Source organism: Mobula hypostoma, chromosome 10 (assembly GCF_963921235.1).
Source record: "Mobula hypostoma chromosome 10, sMobHyp1.1, whole genome shotgun sequence".
In the NCBI taxonomy this organism is placed as follows: domain Eukaryota; kingdom Metazoa; phylum Chordata; class Chondrichthyes; order Myliobatiformes; family Myliobatidae; genus Mobula; species Mobula hypostoma.
In genome coordinates, this window is record NC_086106.1 from 49,857,302 (window position 1) to 49,876,131 (window position 18,830).

An 18,830-nucleotide genomic window follows, 5' to 3' on the forward strand; every position below is an offset into this window, starting at 1 on the left:
CAGGTTAGTGAGGGAGGAACTTCAAAAAAATAAAAGTTTGGTGTTAAGGATTGGAATGATCGTTCGGGTGCGACACTCGGGTTGCTGGTTGTATGGAGACAGCTCTTTGTAGCTGTAAGTGCAAGGTCAAAGAATACTAAAGGGTTGAAAGAGAAATTGAGAGGACAGAGTACCTGAGAAATGGGGAAAAGTGGAAATAAAAGGTGAAGGAAGGATTGGAGAATGAACTGAAAGTAAGACTCAATGGTTTAAGAGGCTACCTCAGTGATGAATTATAATGAGGAGTTGCAAAAAGACAACGGTTATGGTAATCCAATAGCTCTTGCTGAGAGCTATCTGTTATTTTTGGTGATACTAGCTTGGACAGCTTTCAACAGCAAAATGCTGAGAATGATAAAGATCTTGATATACATGTAAAAGGCTGTGCATAGGCAAGAACTCTATTCTATTAATGGACCCTGGTTGCAGTGCATGTTTTATGAATGTGTACTAGTGCTTTGATCAATTCTCCCCACAGTCTTTTTTCTCACTTGTTTCTATAAGTAGGTAAGAATGCTAAAGGAAGTCAGGAAGGTTGAGGTTGGGTGGGAGGGTGGTCACTGGCTTGAAATGACATCTGCTTGATGAGGTGTTGACTATGACAAGATATTATCTCAGACATTATTTTGTATATTTTTAGAAATGTGGTGCTGCGTCGTTTTTGCAAATTCCCCCAACACCTCTCATACCTAACAGTGGAAGGAAATAATCAGAATCAAAAGATACCAGCAAATAACTGCCAATAATATCAGGGGATTTAGTGATCATACCACACTCTTTCCTTCATGATACTAAGGCAAAGGGTTGACGGGCTTTTTTGAACTAAGTTGTTAAGTCTATAAAACACTCCTGTGCCTAGCATCACTTTATGAACATACAATCAATCTATGTATATAATTTATCTTACGTATTTGTGTTAATTGTTTTTATTTTAAATACTGTTTTCTTCATCTTACGGTGAATTTTTTTTATGCTGCATCGGATCTGGAGTAACCATTATTTTGATCTCCTTTATATTTGTGTACTGGAAATGACACTGAACAATCTTGAATGTCAATAGGCTATAAACTACGTTGAAAATTTCTGTGTTGAAATTAATGTGTTAAATGGAGAGCTGACACATGCTGAGATACTCAATTGAGAGTTTGTCCTAATATAGGCATTTTAATATAAATATTTAATCAAAATCTTGTCCATGTTGCCAAAAAATGAGAGCTGCCTCCTGTGGGTACATTTTACTTGGAACAGGTCCATCTTGAGACAACCTTTTGAAGTCTGGCTGGCTGAATTTGAAGCATTCACTCGTAAATTGGTTGATATTCATAAGTGCATTCTATATCGCAATGATCACTTACTCCTGCTACAAAGAAATCTAATTTGCCATTGATGGATTAGTATTACTCCTAACTGCATCCAAAATGCCCTTGGCCCAGATGGCAGCAATTGCTTAATGGCTGCATTTATTTTCAGAATAGTAAACAAAGTGTTGTAATATCCTCTGAATAAAAGGCATTGAAAAGAAACTGGAAGCATTGGAGAGTGATTAAAGGAAGGAGAATGCTAATTACTTCCACGCTTACATATAGGGAGCTATAGTGATGATACTCAGATTTGTTTAAAATGGAGCCAATAATTTGTAGCATTGGCACCAAGTCCAAACATCAGTTCAGCTGAATCGGAGTGATTGTGCTGATCAACCTTCCCCCGCTAGAATTAATTGCAGTCAATTTTTGTATTTTGGGCAGTTTATTTTTGTCAGTATTATTTCTATTAAAAATAAGCAGCATGACTGTACAGCTTATTAATTTCAATTTCAATTTCAAGTACTTTCATTGCCAAAGAATGTATAAGTTATACAACCTTGAGGTTAGCTTGCTGTGAGTTGACTATGCTGATAGTTAAACAGTTGTAATTAAGTAATCAGTTAACTATAAGTTAAGCTATGCCATTAACTTATCAGTTTCAAGATATACATCTTATCCATATTTACTGATTATCCATATTTATTGACCATCATCATATTAGTTGATATTTTTCTTATCAAACAACGAAGCTACTTTTCTGGTTTAACAATGTGCCAAATGAAATTTTGCCTATTTGTGGACTTTCTAATGCTTGTTGAACAGTGGATTGCATTTCTATCTCATTCAAGATAGTGCTGAAATCAGAAACTACATTCAGGGATGTAAAATCCTTCACTAGTTATTTCTAGGCTTTTATAGTGACTTGAAAGAACTTCAATTTGCAGGGTTGCCATTCCAAACGTACTTTATATGTGGATAAAAGACTGGAAGGATGGAAGATGCTGCCACATCTTTAGATCTCTCCAGTGCCAGGAACATGGAGGTCCAAGTAAACTCCACCGTTAGGTTTAGCTATGCAATGGATGATCTGCCTCATATTGTTGTGGAAACACTAGACAGCAGGTTCCCTTGGACCTTATTTTCTGTGTAGAAGCAGAGTTAGTTCACAATATAATAGTAAGGAATCCAAGGGAAATATGATTACAGTATTTTAAAATTCTGAATGCCATTTGAGGGGGACTAAAAATAGTCAGAAATCTGGGTCTTGAATTTAAGTTAGTTCATTCAGGAAATATCAGAGCCAATTGGCTTTGAACATGTAGGTAATTGGATTAAAAGATTTGTCAATAGACAAACTAGTGCAAACATTAAAAGAAATATTTCTAATTACTCAACAATTGGGCATTCCATTTATAAAATCATAGTAGCACAGATTTGAAAGAGGTCCAGCAGCCCAACTTCAAGGATACTCTTTGGGGAGAGAATGGGAAGCAGTGGGCAGGCGTCCGCACTGCTAGTGATCAGAGTAGGGACTGTCATTTATGGCAGGGATGCTGGGATTTGGATCATAGCTGGCAAGTAACATTGGGACACTCATCATAAATAAATGTGGCATTCAATGTGCAGGACACAGTATTTGCATCTGTCCAAGAACCTCCACATATTGTGCTGAAGATACGATACACCGGGAAGCCCAGGCAGAAGATTGTGATCTTTAAGTCTCAAGTTACAAATATCCCCCTTTCATTCATATTTTAATTTTCATGGATTTGTATCACATAAAATAGCATGCTGAAAAGTTTCCTTTTCTACAAATTACTTTACTAAGTCCATGTTGATTGTCCTATTAACTGTAGATCTCTCAATACCAGGTTATCCTTCTGAGGAGTAGCCAAGAGGATTGGTAAATAAATTTGTAGTCTTTCATTTGACTCACATTGTTCAGACAGTCCTTGGGATTTAAGGGAATGGAAGAGTTTCAGTATGGAATTTATTTGGTGGGAGGAAGCAAAGAACAGATTTAAATTTTAGTGGTTGTAAGGTTGGTGAAGCCATTGTAGTTTTCTTGCATTTACAAATGACTCAGGAATCAATGTTTGCACTGCATTTAACGTTGTAAATGATAACAAAATTAACAAGGTGCCGAATGGTAAGGAAGAAAATTGTAGGTTGCAGAATGATTGCGATGGATGATGAGCTGGGCACAAAAATGTCAAATGGAATTCAGTCCGTAAAAGTGTGTAGTATTGCATTTGGGAAAGAGAAACAGCGCAAGGCAAATCACAGCAATATGTGTAAGAACAGAGAGGGATATCTGAATTCTTGTCCACAGGTTCAGGAAGCTTGGAAGCAGATGCATAATTTAGTTAAGTGGCACGTAGCAAACTTGCATTGATGGCCAAGGCAGAGAGAACATTCAAGAACTGCACAAACCATTAATTGGACCACGCCAAGAGTTCTGGTTGAGACAGTTCAGGAAGGATGTGATAGCATTGGAGAGGAAATTTATCAAGATGTTGTCGGTGCTGAAGAATTGTAATTATGAGGGAAAACTAGTTAGGCTGGGATTGTTTCCTTTGGAACAAAGGAGCCTGAAGGGGAAATTGATCATAGAAATGATGTAGGTTCTCTCTTCCTCAGCTATGGAGATGATGTGGCCCTGCTGCACTGTCACTGATGTGATATGGTGCTCCTGTGTTGCAGTGAAGAATATGATCTGGTTCGAGTGTAGTCGGACATGAATATGACCTGATGTCTCTGTATTCTATCTACAGAGATGGAGGCCAAACATTACAATGAGAGATTTGTCTTGAGGAATGCTTTATTCCTGCTCCATGGAAGAATATTTGGTTTGAGAGGAGGATCACAGCAGGCTGCCTAGTATATGTTTTTAAATTTGGTACAAATAGGCTTTTGTTTCTGTAAGAAATTGAAAAGATTATCTTGCTTCACAAAAAGTAGCTCGTTAATGTGATGCAATAAAATTCCACATTCTTGCTTTGAGTAAATGGCTTTGGATTTTTATGGTTCATCTATATGCTTAAGAATGTATTTCTTCCTGAATTATTTATTGCTTCTTTCATTTTTAATTCATGTTAAACTTTAAAGCAATCAAATATTTTATTTGCTTTGAATTATGAGGGTAACTCTTAAAAAAATACATTCTATCTGCAACTGACTATTTCAAGCCTTAATGTGCTTGTTTATGGTGAAAGTTTAAAATTTATGCTCTCTTCAGTAAATACCCAATCACATCCCTTACAGAACACATACAATATATTAAAACTGTTTATTCAAATTATACCAGTACACTCTTGAACCTAAAGAAATAAGAACAGCAAAGGTGTCAACACACTCAATAGCATTTATCTTCAGAATAAGCTGTGTGGATTTAAGGATTTATTGCCCAGCTGTGACCTACATGAGGGAACAGATTCATGATGTTTATCAACAGTGAATGCTGACGTTCATAACAAACTGATAACAGGTGCAGTTAGTTATGAACGTCAGGAATGTACTGTATGAAATCTAACACAAGTGTGTGAGGTTCTGCCATCTGATCTTCATATATCCAGAATACTCTCAATTCCAGATACCTTGGACTCATTTGGGGTTATTCTCTTCAACTCTAATGATGCACCAGAAATTTAACTCTGAGTAGTACTTGCCTCACACTACGGGTATTCTCCAGAGCACCAGCCACAACTATCAAAAGAACTTGAGGTTTCACTAAAAATATTCTCATGCTCCAGGGATACCTTTAAGCACCAATCTGCTCCAAGAACTTTCTACAACCATCATCTCATGAAATTTTAATGATGCACTCCAGATGCTCTACAAATATTCATTATCTACAAATAAGGAATCAAGTGCCCAGCTCTTCAAGCACACTTCTACAACAAGTAGACCATCACTTCATATTCTGTCTGGGTAGCCTCTGACCTAATAGTATGAACATCAATTTCTCTAACTTCTGGTAATATCTCCCAGCTCTCTTTATCTATTCCCATTCCGGTTACCCTCTCACCCCTTCTCTCCTCGCCTGCACATCAACTCCCGCTGAGGCCCTTCCTCCTTCCTTTTCTTCCATTGTCCATTGTCCTTTCCTAGCAGAATCCTTCTCCTTCAGCCCCTTACACCTTCCACTTATCCCCCCACCTACCTTCCCCCTTACCTGATTTCAGCTATCACCTCCTAAATTGTACTGCTTTCCCTCCTCCCACTTTATTTCAGCTTCTTCCCTCTTCCTTTCCTGATGAAGAGCCTCAGCTGTTTATTTCCCTCCATTGATGCACCCTGGCTTGCTGAGTTCCTCCAGTGTTTTGTGTGTGTTGTTCAATATGCACTAATTACTTACTTGTTTTGTGGAGTTTTGCCCTTTGCCGTCTTTCCGAGTAAGGTGTTCCAAACCTAAATAACCTTCTGGGTGTAACTTTTTGTTTCATTTTCCCTCTAATTCTTTGAACTTTTGACCCTATTACTTAGAGAAATAACACTTTCCTAGTCACTCCCTAAAATACTTCAGATGCAATAAAGACCTCTGTCAGCCTCCTCTATTGCATGGGATGGTGAAGAAGGTATACAACATGCTAACCTTTATCATTTGAGGCATAGGACATAAAAGGTGGGACATAATATTGCAACTTTACGAATGCTGGTTAGACCACACCTGTGATATTGTGTGCAGTCTGGTCACCACACTATAGGAAGGGTACAGCTGCACTGGAGAGAGTGCAGTGTTGATTCACTAGGATGTTGCCTGGATTGGAGAACTTTAGATACGGGACAAGATTGAATAGGCTGGGCCCCAGAGCAAGGGAACTGAGCGGTGACTTGGTATAAAATTATGAGAAATACAGGGTAGATAGAATCTTTTCCCCATGGTAGAAGTGTTAAAAACAAGAAGAGGTAAGTTCAAGGTCAGATGAAAGAGTTTTAAAGGGCATCTAAGGGAAATATTCCTCCTCTACACATTTCCGTACATCCACCCACACCAGAAACTCTTTAAGAAGCACTGATGTATAGCAGGGATTTTCCTCCCTCCTCCTTCCTCCCTCCTGTCTCCCCCCCACTCCCCCAGTACCTAAACAAAACAGACACTCGCTACAAATATAGACATATACTGGTGCCTCTCTACAAGGACAGTTACCCTTCAGACACTCTCAATAGTTACACACTCATAGACTCTACAAGTACTGACTTGTTCCAATGACACAGCAAATGCTGACTCACGCGTTCCTCTGCATACTGACATATTCCATAACTTTTCTTTTGTAAAACTGATGAGCACCAGACATTCACTGCAAGCACTGACATGCTGCAAATATGCCACACTTACTACGGAAGGGATTCTCCCAGAGAAATGGTACACACTAGTGATTCTGTACAGTATATTGTAGATGTACCACAGAGACTCCCTACAACTCCCTACAAGCACTGGGCACACCTATGTACTAACACGTGCCAGAGACTCCATTTGAATACGAACACATGCCAGGAACTCACTGCAAGTACAAACACACTCCAAGCACTCCTTTAAGTAGTGAAAGTATCATGGGCTTTTTACAAAAACTAACACACTCTTGGATGGTCCAAAAAGTACCAGAGGCTCTCTGAAGCACAGTGCAGGCTCTCAACATACTGACACATGCAAGAGAATCCCTCAAGTGTGGGCATACTACAAAGTCTCTCAACATTTAGTGACCCTCCACAAGTAACTCCAGAGATTCACAGCAAATACAGACATACTCTGTAGCATCTCAACAAATTTTAAGTACCTCTACAAACTAAACAGCATACTGACCATACAGAGCCCACAGACTACAGATGCTAATTGATGCACACCTAACAATTTCTGCCAGACTTGAAAAAGCACTACCAGCTTTCCGCAGGCGCCACTGACTCTCTACACTCAAAGGACTCCCCATAAATACTGAGGAATCCCGAGCAGTCTTTGAGTGTGGCTGCTTTCTGTTCTTACTTTGCCAGGGAACCTCTAACAGTACTAACTCACTCAAACTGTTCCCTAAATTGCTAACTCACAATAAGCCTCCCTGGGTACAACCACTGACACACTCCATGTATCACATAAACGTAATCACGCCCTGCAGGGCTCTTGATAAATACTGAAAGTGACATGAGATCCGTGTTGGCCCAGGTGCAGAGGGAGAGAGACAGACACAGAATGAACTCTTCACTCACTTCTGACAAGAACAGTACAGTACAAAGGAAAATAATAAATGCTAGGCCACCAGGACTGCTAACTAAAAATTTGCAAAGCAAACTAAAAACGAACCCTGTCACTGTGGCTCGAAAGCAGCAACCTGGAACTAAATTAACATCACTCCTTTAACAGCATCTATCTAAATCACTGATCTTCTTTCCTGGAACATGGACTAAGGTTAAAAGGGAGAATTGTCTTCGCTGTGCTTCGGTCAAGACTGAAACGAAAGGAAAGGAGTTAAGTACAGTTACAAAGAAACCCTGATTGACTGCAATGTGCATTTTCACGTGTCTGATTGCCACCTTCTTTCAGCTGCCCACCTGCGAAAGCGCCCGGACTCGGTGGCAGGGTCTGTGGTCATGCCAAGGTCTCCCTTCCTAGGTGCAGGTCCCGAGGCACCTGTGCCCGTTGAAAGTCCCGGATGAGAGACTTGTCTTGGATGTCTTGACCCAGTACCCAAGAATGGTTTTCTGTGTCATACCCTTCCAAATCCATGGGGTTTTGGACCCTGCCCCACACCTGATGAGATGCCAAGATGCACTGCACAAAATAGACAAGGGACCCATTCACCAAGCAGGGAGGAGGAGGAGGGGTAGAGGCTGGAGCAATGAGGGAAGGAAGTCACTGGCTTGAGCTGGAAAACATGGAACACTGGCTTAATCTTCATGGATGAAGATAGACACAGCCTATATGAGCATGGAGCCAACTTGCAGGTCTCTATTCTCAATAGAAGATCTCTAGATACCAGCCAGACTTTTTCCTCTGACTTGGGAGGCCTGAACTGTTGGCAGAGCCAGTCATCCTGCTGGGAATATTGTCTGTGGATGCACAGCAGAGATGCCCTGGCCCTCTCCATGTGCACTTGCAGTGTTGGACCAACTCCCATGTCAACCTCTTGGTCAGGGAAGGCTGATGGCTGGAATTTCTTTTGGCATTCAAAGAGGGCACGCCAGTGGAGGATTATTGGAGGTTTTTGTGGGCAATCACTGCCAAAACCATTTGGAAGTTTCATATTGTGGGGCAGGAAGAGACAAGGCAATGCAGGGGTGTCTCCAGCTCCTGATTCAATCTCTCAGCCTGCCTGTTAGATTGGGGGTAGAAATCTGATGACAGGCTGGCTGTGGCTCCCAGAAGAGAACAGAAATCCTTCTAAAATTGGAGCGTGAGCTGTGGTCATTCATCAGACACTATGTCCTGAGGGAAGCTGTGCAGCCGGAACATGTGCTGAACCATGGTGATGGTAGTTTCACGAGCTGACGGGAGCTTTGGGAGCTCGAAGTGGGCTGCTTTGGAGAACCAGTCCACAACTACCAGCATGGCAGGGTTCCCATCTGACAGAGGCAGAGCAGTGGTGAAATCCACCAAGACGTCAGGCCAGGCAGCAGGCAGAGTAGCCCAGGAGGACACTGACGTGATGACTTGTTCTGGGCATGTGTTTGGCATTTGGGACAGGCAGAGGTGAAGATGTAGATATCTAGGGACATAGACAGCCACCAGAATCGTCTCTTTATAAATTCCAGGTTCTGTTGACTGCCCAGGTGATGAACCAGACAGCAAGAATGACTCCACTCCAGTGCTCTAGGGTCTGGATCTGACTCTTGGGCAGTCTTTACGTCTGCTTCTATTCCTCAAATCACCAGAGAAGCTAAACATGTGTAGGGAAGGATGGCCTCTGGATTGGCACTGTCCTCAGAGATGTCAAATCCACAGGAGAGAGCATTGGTCTTCCTGCCAGGATGGTAGGTGAGGGGGAAATGAAACCAGGTAAAGAAGAGAACCCAATGGACTTAACAGGAGTTAAATCTCTTGGTGCCACAATTGTAGGTGAGGTTTTTGTGATCTGTCCATGCCAGAAAGTGGCAGGTGTGGCATTAAGAGTCAGGGAAAATGTCATGACAGTGCTCAGTCAGGACTGACTGGAGAACTTGTCTACTGAGGCTTTATGGCTAGATCTGAGGAATGCGAAAAGTATGACCACATTAATGGGATTATACTTTAGACCACCCCAACAATCCGTGGGATTTAGAGGAGCAAATTTGTAGACATCAGGAGACATAAGGTTATGATAGTAGGTGATTTTAACTTTCCACATATTGACTGGGAATCCCATCCTGTAAAAGGGCTGGATGGGAAAGAATTTGTCACATGTGTTCAGGAAAGTTTCCTCAATCAGTACATAGAAGTCCCAACTAGAGAGAGTTCAATACTAGATCTCCTATTAGGGAATGAGACAGGGCAGGTGACAGAAGATTGTGTAGGTGAACACTTTACATCTAGTGGTCATAATTCCATTGGTTTCAGGGTAATTATGGAAAACAATAGTCTCTGGTCCTCAGAAACAAGAGAAAAACTACAGATGCTGGAAATGCAAACAACACACACAAAATGCTGGAGGAACTCAGCAAGCCAGGCAGCATCTATGGAAACGAGTGAACAGTCAAGGTTCAGGTTAGTCTGCTCCTCAGGTTGAGATTCTCAATTGGAGTAAGGCCAATTTTCATGGTCCCAGAAAGGATCTGGCATGTGTGGATTGGGATAGCTTGTTTTCTGGTGAAGCTGCACTTGGTGTGTGGGAGGCATTCAAAAGCGAAATTTTAAGGGTACAGAGTTTGTACATTTGTGTCAGAATAAAAGGCAGGGATAACAGGTTTATGGAACCTTGATTTTTGAGAGATATTGACGCACTGGTTAGGAAAAAGAAGGAGGTACATAGCAGGTTTAGGCAGGCAGGAACAAATGAGGTACTTGAGGAGTATAAAAAATGCAAAAGAACACTTAAGAAGGAAATCTGGAGGGCTAAAAGAAGACATGAGGTTGCCCTAACACAGGGGTGGCCAACCTTTTACATTCCATACATCAATTTTTTCACGCACGAGTTCAGAAGTGATTTTTTTCACACACGAGTTCTATATTAACATATTTTTACAGGGATTGAATGGGGGTACAAGAGTTGTGCGGCACATCTGAACTTATGAGTGAAAAAATTGACGCATGGAATGTAAAAGATTGGCCACCTCTGCGTCTAACAGACAAGGTAAAGGAAAATCCTAAGGGCTTTTAGAAATACAGTATACTAAGAGCAAAAGGTTAGCAAGGGAAAAAATTAGTCCTCTGCAAGATCAGAATGGTAATGTATGTGTGGAGCTGAAAGAGATGGGGGAAATATTAAATACATGTTCTGCATCTGTACTTACTCAGGAGATGGACTCAGGAGTCTATAGAAGTGAGGAAATGCAGCAGTGAGGTTATGGACCCGATAAGCTTACACAGGAAGAGATTTTTGCTGTTTTGAGGCAAATTAGAATCGTTAAATCCTCGGGACCTGACAAGGTGTTCCCTCCGACCCTGTGGGAGGCTGGTGCAGAAATTGCAGGAACCAGTTTACGCGTATCATCAGTGAACTTGCTTGACTGGGCTTCGAAGTTCAGCTCACACTGGGTAATTAAGTTTCTGCAGCCATCAGGGACACCAGAGCACCTGCCTTCCGGAGGAATGTTCAGTTCGGGTCCTGAAAACTCCAAGTGAATCGGGGCACCAGTGGCTGAAGCTGATGAAACTGCACTAGAGGAGGATGGTGGAGGTGCCGGGGCTGGAAGTGGGACTGACCTAGGAAAGGGCTTCTGAATAGCGGCAGTGAGAGCAGTAATGGCTGCCACCTGACTCCGGCTCTCTGTTGTGAGTTACCAAACCATCGTTGCAAGCGCTGTCACCTGTTATTTCATCTCGGACTGGGCTTGCCGCTCCGCAAGTAGTTATCACACTGTGGGAGCCATTTCTGTACCCAGCCTCCACTGACCTTAACTTCTCCCCTACCTGACAAATGAAGTCAGCGACGGTTTTCAGCTGTTCTCTCTCTGCCTGGTCTGTTTATGGTCAAGTCTTGCTGACATAAGAGTTCAGTGTTGGCCCAAGTGCGGAGGGAGAGACACAGACACAGAATGAACTCTTCACTCAGTTGTAATAAGAACAGTACAGTACAAAGGAAAATAATAAACGCTAGGCCAAAAGGGTCGCTAACTAAAAGCTCGCAAACTAACTAAAAACTAATGGTGTCACCACGATAACCTAGAACTAAATTAATACCACTCCAGTAACAGTGCTTATCTAAATTACTCATCTTCTTTCCCTGAACGTAGACTAAGGTAAGCAGGGAATATCGTTGCTATTGTGCTTCGATCAAGACTGAAATGAAAGGAACGGATTAAATACAATTACAAAGAAGCCCAAAGCCCTAACAGGCTGGAATGTGCATTTTCATTTGCATGATTGCCATCTTCTTTCAGCTGCCCGGCTGCGAGGGTGCACGGACTCCGCGGCAGGGTCCATGGTTGTGATAGAGGCACTGCAAAAACTCTCTGTCCAACTTAATGCTCAGTACAGCTGGAGTGTAACTTTTAACTGGGGAAATTGTGTGGATCTCAGTCTCAACTTCAGGGCCAGAAACAGAAAATTTTACAGTGAAGATGGAAACCTAGGTTATGAAGAAAGTATGACAGAAGTTAAACAGTAGGACAGTGGACAGTTCAAATTAACCTGAAAACTGGATAAGGAAGGGAATGGAATTGGTGGTTAGTGTAGAGTAGTGGGAGCCAGTGATAATGACTTCATTCTTCCAAGATTTAACTGGAAGAAATTGTAGATCATATAATATTTGAAGTCAAAGAAAGAAGCAGGCCTTTCTGCCCACTATTTTAACATCAAACATAAACCACCAACTCATACTAATCCCATTTTCTTTAATCTCCCTACACTCCCATTAACTGCCTCCACATTTTATGGCTTCCCTATATAAAGGTCAACTTACAGTGGCCTCTTAAGGTGCACATCCTTGGAATGTGGGAAGAAACGGAAGCAGCTGTCAAAACCCACATGGTCACTGGGAAGATGTGTAACTTCCACACTGACAGCAACAGAAGTGCCAATTGAACCCAGTCACTGACACTGTGAGGCAGGAACTCTACTTGCTGTGTCACCGCGACAATGGAGCAGTCAAGATGAGTAAGGCTACGTTTTACCGACAGAAATGTGGAAGCTGATCCCTCGTGTTTGGATCATATTGCCAAAGAAGAACAAACCATTGGTGAGGCCACATTTGTTGTCCTGCTATAGGAAAATGCTGGAAAGATGCATAGCAGATATACAAGGATATTGCCAGAACTCAAGGGACTGAGTTAGGGAGAGAGATTGAGCAGGTTGTGATTGTTTTCATTGAAGCATAGGAAATTAGAAGTGACATTATGGAGCTGTATAAGATTATGAGGGGCATTTTTAGGCCGAATACACACAGGCATTTGCACTAGATTCCCAGGGTTGGGGAATCAAGAACAAGAGATATAGGATTAAGGTGAGAGAGGAAAGATATAATAGGAACATGAAGAACTACTTTTTCACCCAAAGAATGGTCAGTATATGGAATGATCTGCCAGAGAAAGCAGTTAAGGTAGGTACATTGACAACACTTAAAAGGTACTTGGGCGGGTACATGGATAGGAAAGGCTTAGGTATGAGACACGCAGGAAAACAGGACTAGCTTAGATGGGGATTTTGGTAAGCATAACTAGTTGGGCTTGAACTGCTTTTTTTCCATGTTGTATGACTCTGACTGTAACAGGACAGGATGGGAATAAGGACAGGTCATCTGGGAGCTTTGGTAATAGTGCTGCCAATAGAGAAGTAACTTTTGGAACTGCTTTGCCTCAGATCAACAAGGTGATATATATATAGAGAGAGAACAGGAAGATCTAACTTCAATTGATGCTAGTGCAGTAGGAAGTGAGGAAGAATGTTGGGTTGGAGAGTGAGATGGACATGGGTCAAAATGAGGTGACTGATAAATCTCAGTGATAATGGAGTTCATGAAATGCTCACACCTTTTTAATTGGGATATGAGATCATGGCTTAGGAAGTTCATGATATCATTGCTCAGGAGAATCATTTTGAAGCTCTGTGCTTTTAGTTTAGGTAAGATGGAATAAAATTCAGTGACATGAAATGTGCCCCCACCAGCTCTAATGATGGATATCAAAATGGAAAAGAGAAAGCAGACTGTGATGAGAATGATGCCATCAACACTGAAAATTTCAGATTTTGAAAAGAAAAATGTGATTAAAGAAATGTAACAGGATTTCTCATATGATATAGGTCACCTTCCACTAGAATTCATCTCAGATGTCTGTTAAACATAGTCTGTGTGTTTAAGCTGCTTTTGTTGATTTGTTTGCTGATGGGATGTTGGCATAACAAGTAATTTTGGATTTATTGTCCATCCCTGATTACATCTGAACCAAAGAGGTGATTAAGAGTCAACCACATCTAGAGTCACTTTGGGCCAAACCAGGTCAGGGTGGCAGATTTCCTCCCAAAGTTGTGAACCAGATTTTTTTTGTTATATCAATCCAATAATTTAATTTTGATTTAATTACTTGAAGTTAAATATGGGATTCAGACTGGATCACAAATTCAGTACCCTGCTTGTGAAGACTATAACTGAATCATTACTTATCCTGTCATTGTAAAGATTGATTAATTTTGGTCTTGAATTTGTAATCAAGCCCACCTAAGCTGTCTTTATCTCTTTGCCCTGCTCTTGTGTCTGTAGGTGGATGAACCGACTAGGACTAGCTGCTATTGGATATGCACCTGATGATAAGGTGACCAGAGCAGATGAAGGTGAGCTGAAGATTTTATAACTATAAGAAAGATCTCATACCCTACAGAAATACTTTCTAGTAGGAGCTGGAGAGGGAGACACTGTTAGAACTGATAGCCTCGAGCAACAAGGTAGGCCCAATTGTTTCCAGCTTGGAACAGGGTGTGTTCAGGAGCACGTTAAGGAATGTATGTTTTACTCCTTTCAGGATGGTATTAAACAGATATATAATGTACCATTATATATAGGTGGATATCCTTAATGTCCTTATCGTTAGTTAGGAATATTTTTCTGTTCTTATCCACCACCAATAAAGTCACGCAGTCATACAGTATGGAAAAAGGACATTCTTCCCACTACATCCATGTCAACCAATGGGCACCCAACCATATGAAATATGAAAGCAAGCTAGCAAACAATATCAAGGTGGATAGAAAAAGCTCTTTCAAGTATATAAAAAATGAACGAGAGTGGATTTAGGACAACTAGAAAATGAGGTTGGAGAAATAATAATGGGGACAATGAGATGGCAGATGAACTAAATGAGTATTTTCTATCCGTCCTCACTGAGGAAGACAGTAGCAGTATGCCAGATGTTGAAGGGTGTGAGGGAAGAGAAGTGAGGGCAGTTACAATTACAAGGGAGAAGGTGCTCAAAAAGCTGAAAGACATAAAGGTACATAAGTCACCCAGACCAGATGAATGGCACCCTAGGGTTCGGAAAGAGGTAGCGGTAGAGATTGTGGAGGCATTAGTAATGATTCTTGAAGGAAAGGAGGAAGGCAGCAGAAAAGAAAATGTAGACCAGTTAGCCTGAACTCAGTGGTTGGGAAGATGTTGGAATCGATTGTTAAGGATGAGGTTATGGAGTACTTGGTGACATAAGACAAGATAGGACAAATTAGTGTGATTTTCTTAAGGGAAAATCTTGCCTGAGGAACGTGTTGGAATTCTTTGAGGAAATTACAAGTAGGATAAATAAAAGGGATGTGGCGGATGTTGTATATTTGGATTTTCAGAAGCCCTTAGACAAGGTGCCACACATGAGGCAGCTTACCAAGTTAAAAGCCCATGGTATCATAAGAAAGTTACTAGCATTGTTAGAGTATTAGCTAACTGGTAGGAGGCAGCGAGTGGAAATAGAAGAATCCTTGTCTGCTTGGCTGCCAGTGACTAGTGATGTTCCACAGGGGTCGGAGTTGGGACCACTTCTTTTTATGCTGAATATCAGTGATTTAGATGATGGAATAGATGGCTTTGTTTCCAAGTTTGCAGATGATACAAAGATTGGTGGAGGGGCAGGTAGTGTTGTGAAAACAGGTAAGATGCAGAAGGATTTAGACAGATTAGGAGAATGGGCAAGAAAGTGTCAAATGAAATATAATGTTGGAAAATGCATGGCCATGCACTTTGGCAGTAGAAGTAAATGTGCAGACTATTTTCTAAACAGAGAGAAAATCCAGATATCTGAGATGCGAAGGGACTTGGGAGTCCTTGAGCAGAGCACCTTGAAATTTAACTTGCAGGTTGAGTTTCTGGTGAGGAAGGCAAATGCAATGTTAGCATTCATTTTAAGAGGTCTAAAATATAAGAGCAGGGATGTGATGCTGAGGCTTTTTAACTCACTGGTGTGACCTCACCTTGAGTATTGAGAACAGCATACAGACATTAAGAAAGAGGATGAGCTTGAGCTTTTGGAAAGGATCAAGTTGAATAGGTCACCGGGACCAAACGAGATAGACTCCAGGCCACTGTGGAAGGCGAGGGAGGAGATTGCTGAGCCTCTGGCAATGATCTTTGCATCATCAATGGGAACAAGAGTGGTTCCGGAGGATTGGAGGGTTGCAGATGTTGTTCCTTTATTCAAGAAAGGGATTAGAGATAGCACAGGAAATTATAGACTAGTGAGCCTTACTTCAGTGGTTGGTAAGTTGATGGAGAAGAATCTGAGAGGCAGGATTTATGAACATTTGGAGAGGCATAATATGATTAGGAATAGTTAACGTGGCTTTGTCAAAGGCAGGTTGTGCCTTACAAGCCTGATTGAACTTTTTGAGGATGTGACTAAACACACTGATGAAGGTAGAGCAGTAGATGTAGTGTATATGGATTTCAGCAAGGTATTTGACAAGGCACCCCATGCCATTCTTATTGAGAACGTAAGGTGGCATGGGATCCAAGGACACATTGCTTTGTAGATCCAGAACTGGCTTGCCCACAGAAGGCAAAGAGTGGTTGTAGACAGGTCATATTCTGCATGGAGGTCGGTCACCAGTGGTGTGCCTCAGGGATCTGTTCTGGGACCCCTTCTCCTCATGATTTTCATAAATGACCTGGATAAAGAAGTGGAGGGATGGGTTAGTAGATGTGCTAATGACACAAAGGTTAGGGCTGTTGTGGATAGTGTGGAGGGCTGTCAGAGGTTACAGTGGGACATTGATAGGATGCAAAACTGGGCTGAGAAGTGGCAGATGGAGTTCAACTCGGATAAGTGTGAGGTGGCTCATTTTGGTAGGTCAAGTATGATGGCAGAATATAGTATTAATGGTAAGACTCTTGGCAGTGTGGAGGATTAGAGGGATCTTGGGGTCCGAGTCCATAGGACACTCAAAGCTGCTGTGCAGGTTGTCTGTGTGGTTAAGGAGGCATACGGCGCATTGGCCTTCATCAACCAAGGCATTGAGTTCAAGAGCCGAGAGAAAATGTTACAGCTGTAGAGGACCCTGGTCAGACCCCACTTGGAGTACTGTACTCAGTTCTGGTCACTGCACTACAAGAAGGATGTGGAAACTATAGAAAAGGTGCAGAGGAGATTTACAAGGATGTTGCCTGGATTGGGGAGCATGCCTTATGAAAACAGGTTGAGTGAACTCAGCCTTTTCTCCTTGAAGCAACGGAGGATGAGAGGTGACCTGATAGAGGTGTATAAGATGATGAGAGACGTTGATCATTTGGATAGTCAGAGGCTTTTTCCCAGGGCTGAGAAGGCTAGCATGAGAGGCACAGTTTTAAGGTGCTTGGAAGTAGGTACAGGGGAAATGTCCGGGGTAAGTTTTTTTACGCAGAGGGTGGCATGTGCATGGAATGGGCTGCCGGCAACTGTGGTGGAGGAGAATACAATAGGGTCTTTTAAGAGGCTCCTGGATAGGTACATGGAGCTTAGAAAAATAGAGGGCTATGGGTAACCCTAGGTAATTTCTAAGCTAAGGACATGTTCGGCACAGCATTGTGGCCTGAAGGGTCCGTAATGTGCTGTAGGTTTTCTATGTTTCTATGTTTTTATGTTTTGGGTTTCTTATCTAAGAAAAGATGTGCTGGCATTGGAGAGGGTTCAGAGGAGGTTGTCAAGGATGATTCCAGGAATGAAAGGGTTATCATATGAGGAACGTTGGATGGCTGTGGGTTTGTGCTTGCTTGAATTTAGATGGATAGTGGGGGCGGGGGGGAGCTCATTGAAATCTTTTGAATGTTGAAAGGCCGAGACAGAGTAGATGTGGAAATGATGTTTCCCATGGTGGGGGAGTCTAGGACAAGAGTGCTCTGACTCAGGATAGAGGTTAGTCCATTTAAAGCAGAGATGCAGAAAAATTTCTTTCACCAGAGGATGGTGAACTTGTGGAATTTGTTACCACAGGCATCTGTGGAGGCCAGGTCATTGGGTGTATATAAGGCAGAGATCAATAGGTTCTTGATTGGACATGACATCAAAGGTTACAGGGAGACGGCCAGGCAGTGAGCTGAGGAGGGGAAAAGAAGGATCAGCCATGATCGAATGGCAGAGTAGATTCGTTGGGACAAATGGCCTAATTTTATTCCTATGGCATGTCATCTTACGGTCTTATATTCACCCCATCTCACTGCCATTGGCCTGTATTCTTCAATGCTGAGGTGATTCAAGTGCTGGTCCGTTAGTGATTCTGCTTCCACCACTCTCTCCAGCAGTACACTGAGGTACTCACCATCCTCAAATTCCCTCAAACCAGCAGAAGGTCTCCTTCAAGTCATCCTTAAATCTCAACTATCTTGCCTAAGCTATTGCTCAATTCATGCCCCTGGGTTCACGCTCCCAATGCAGAGCACCATCCCATTATTTAATGCACTTGCTGTCAACAATTCTTCTCAAGACTCTTTGAGGAACAAAATAAGATATTTTCCATTTTCTTTCTTCACTGTATCATTTTTTTTCTTGATCATGACTGTGATTTAGCCTGAGCACCTATTTGGAGTTCTGCTCATGTTACTTTTGAACTCTAGAACTCCAAGTTCTCTTTTATTGAAAAGTTGATAGAGCGAGGGCATCTCGCATTCTTCAGCACCCTGTTTACAGAGAAGCCAATGGAGAGATTTAACTTCAAAGTCAGAGATGAATTCTCTTAACACTTGTGTGCTAGTGAGCCATCTTCCATTTCCAGTTCTGTTTTGGTTAGTACTGCTGTCTCTAGCCTCAATACTCATTAAAGCACAAAAGCAGTGAACCTTGTCAAATCCAGGCCAGAAGTTTAGCCATTGGGCTATCATACATAAGCTTTCATCATCAAAGAAAGTGAAACCTATTGCCTTTCTGTACATCAAAGTCTGGCACTGCAATGGAAAATATCTGAAAACAAGCTGGAGG

At 41.9% G+C, this 18,830-nt stretch overlaps 1 protein-coding gene across 1 annotated transcript in view; it reads left to right on the forward strand.

Moving 5' to 3' along the window:
* si:ch211-26b3.4 (connector enhancer of kinase suppressor of ras 2) overlaps positions 1-18,830 on the forward strand; it is an 841,707-nt gene that overhangs the window by 776,557 nt on the left and 46,320 nt on the right. The window contains exon 19 of the mRNA XM_063060466.1: positions 14,165-14,235. Coding sequence (XP_062916536.1) covers positions 14,165-14,235 — 71 coding nt within the window. The remainder of the gene's footprint in view (positions 1-14,164; positions 14,236-18,830) is intronic.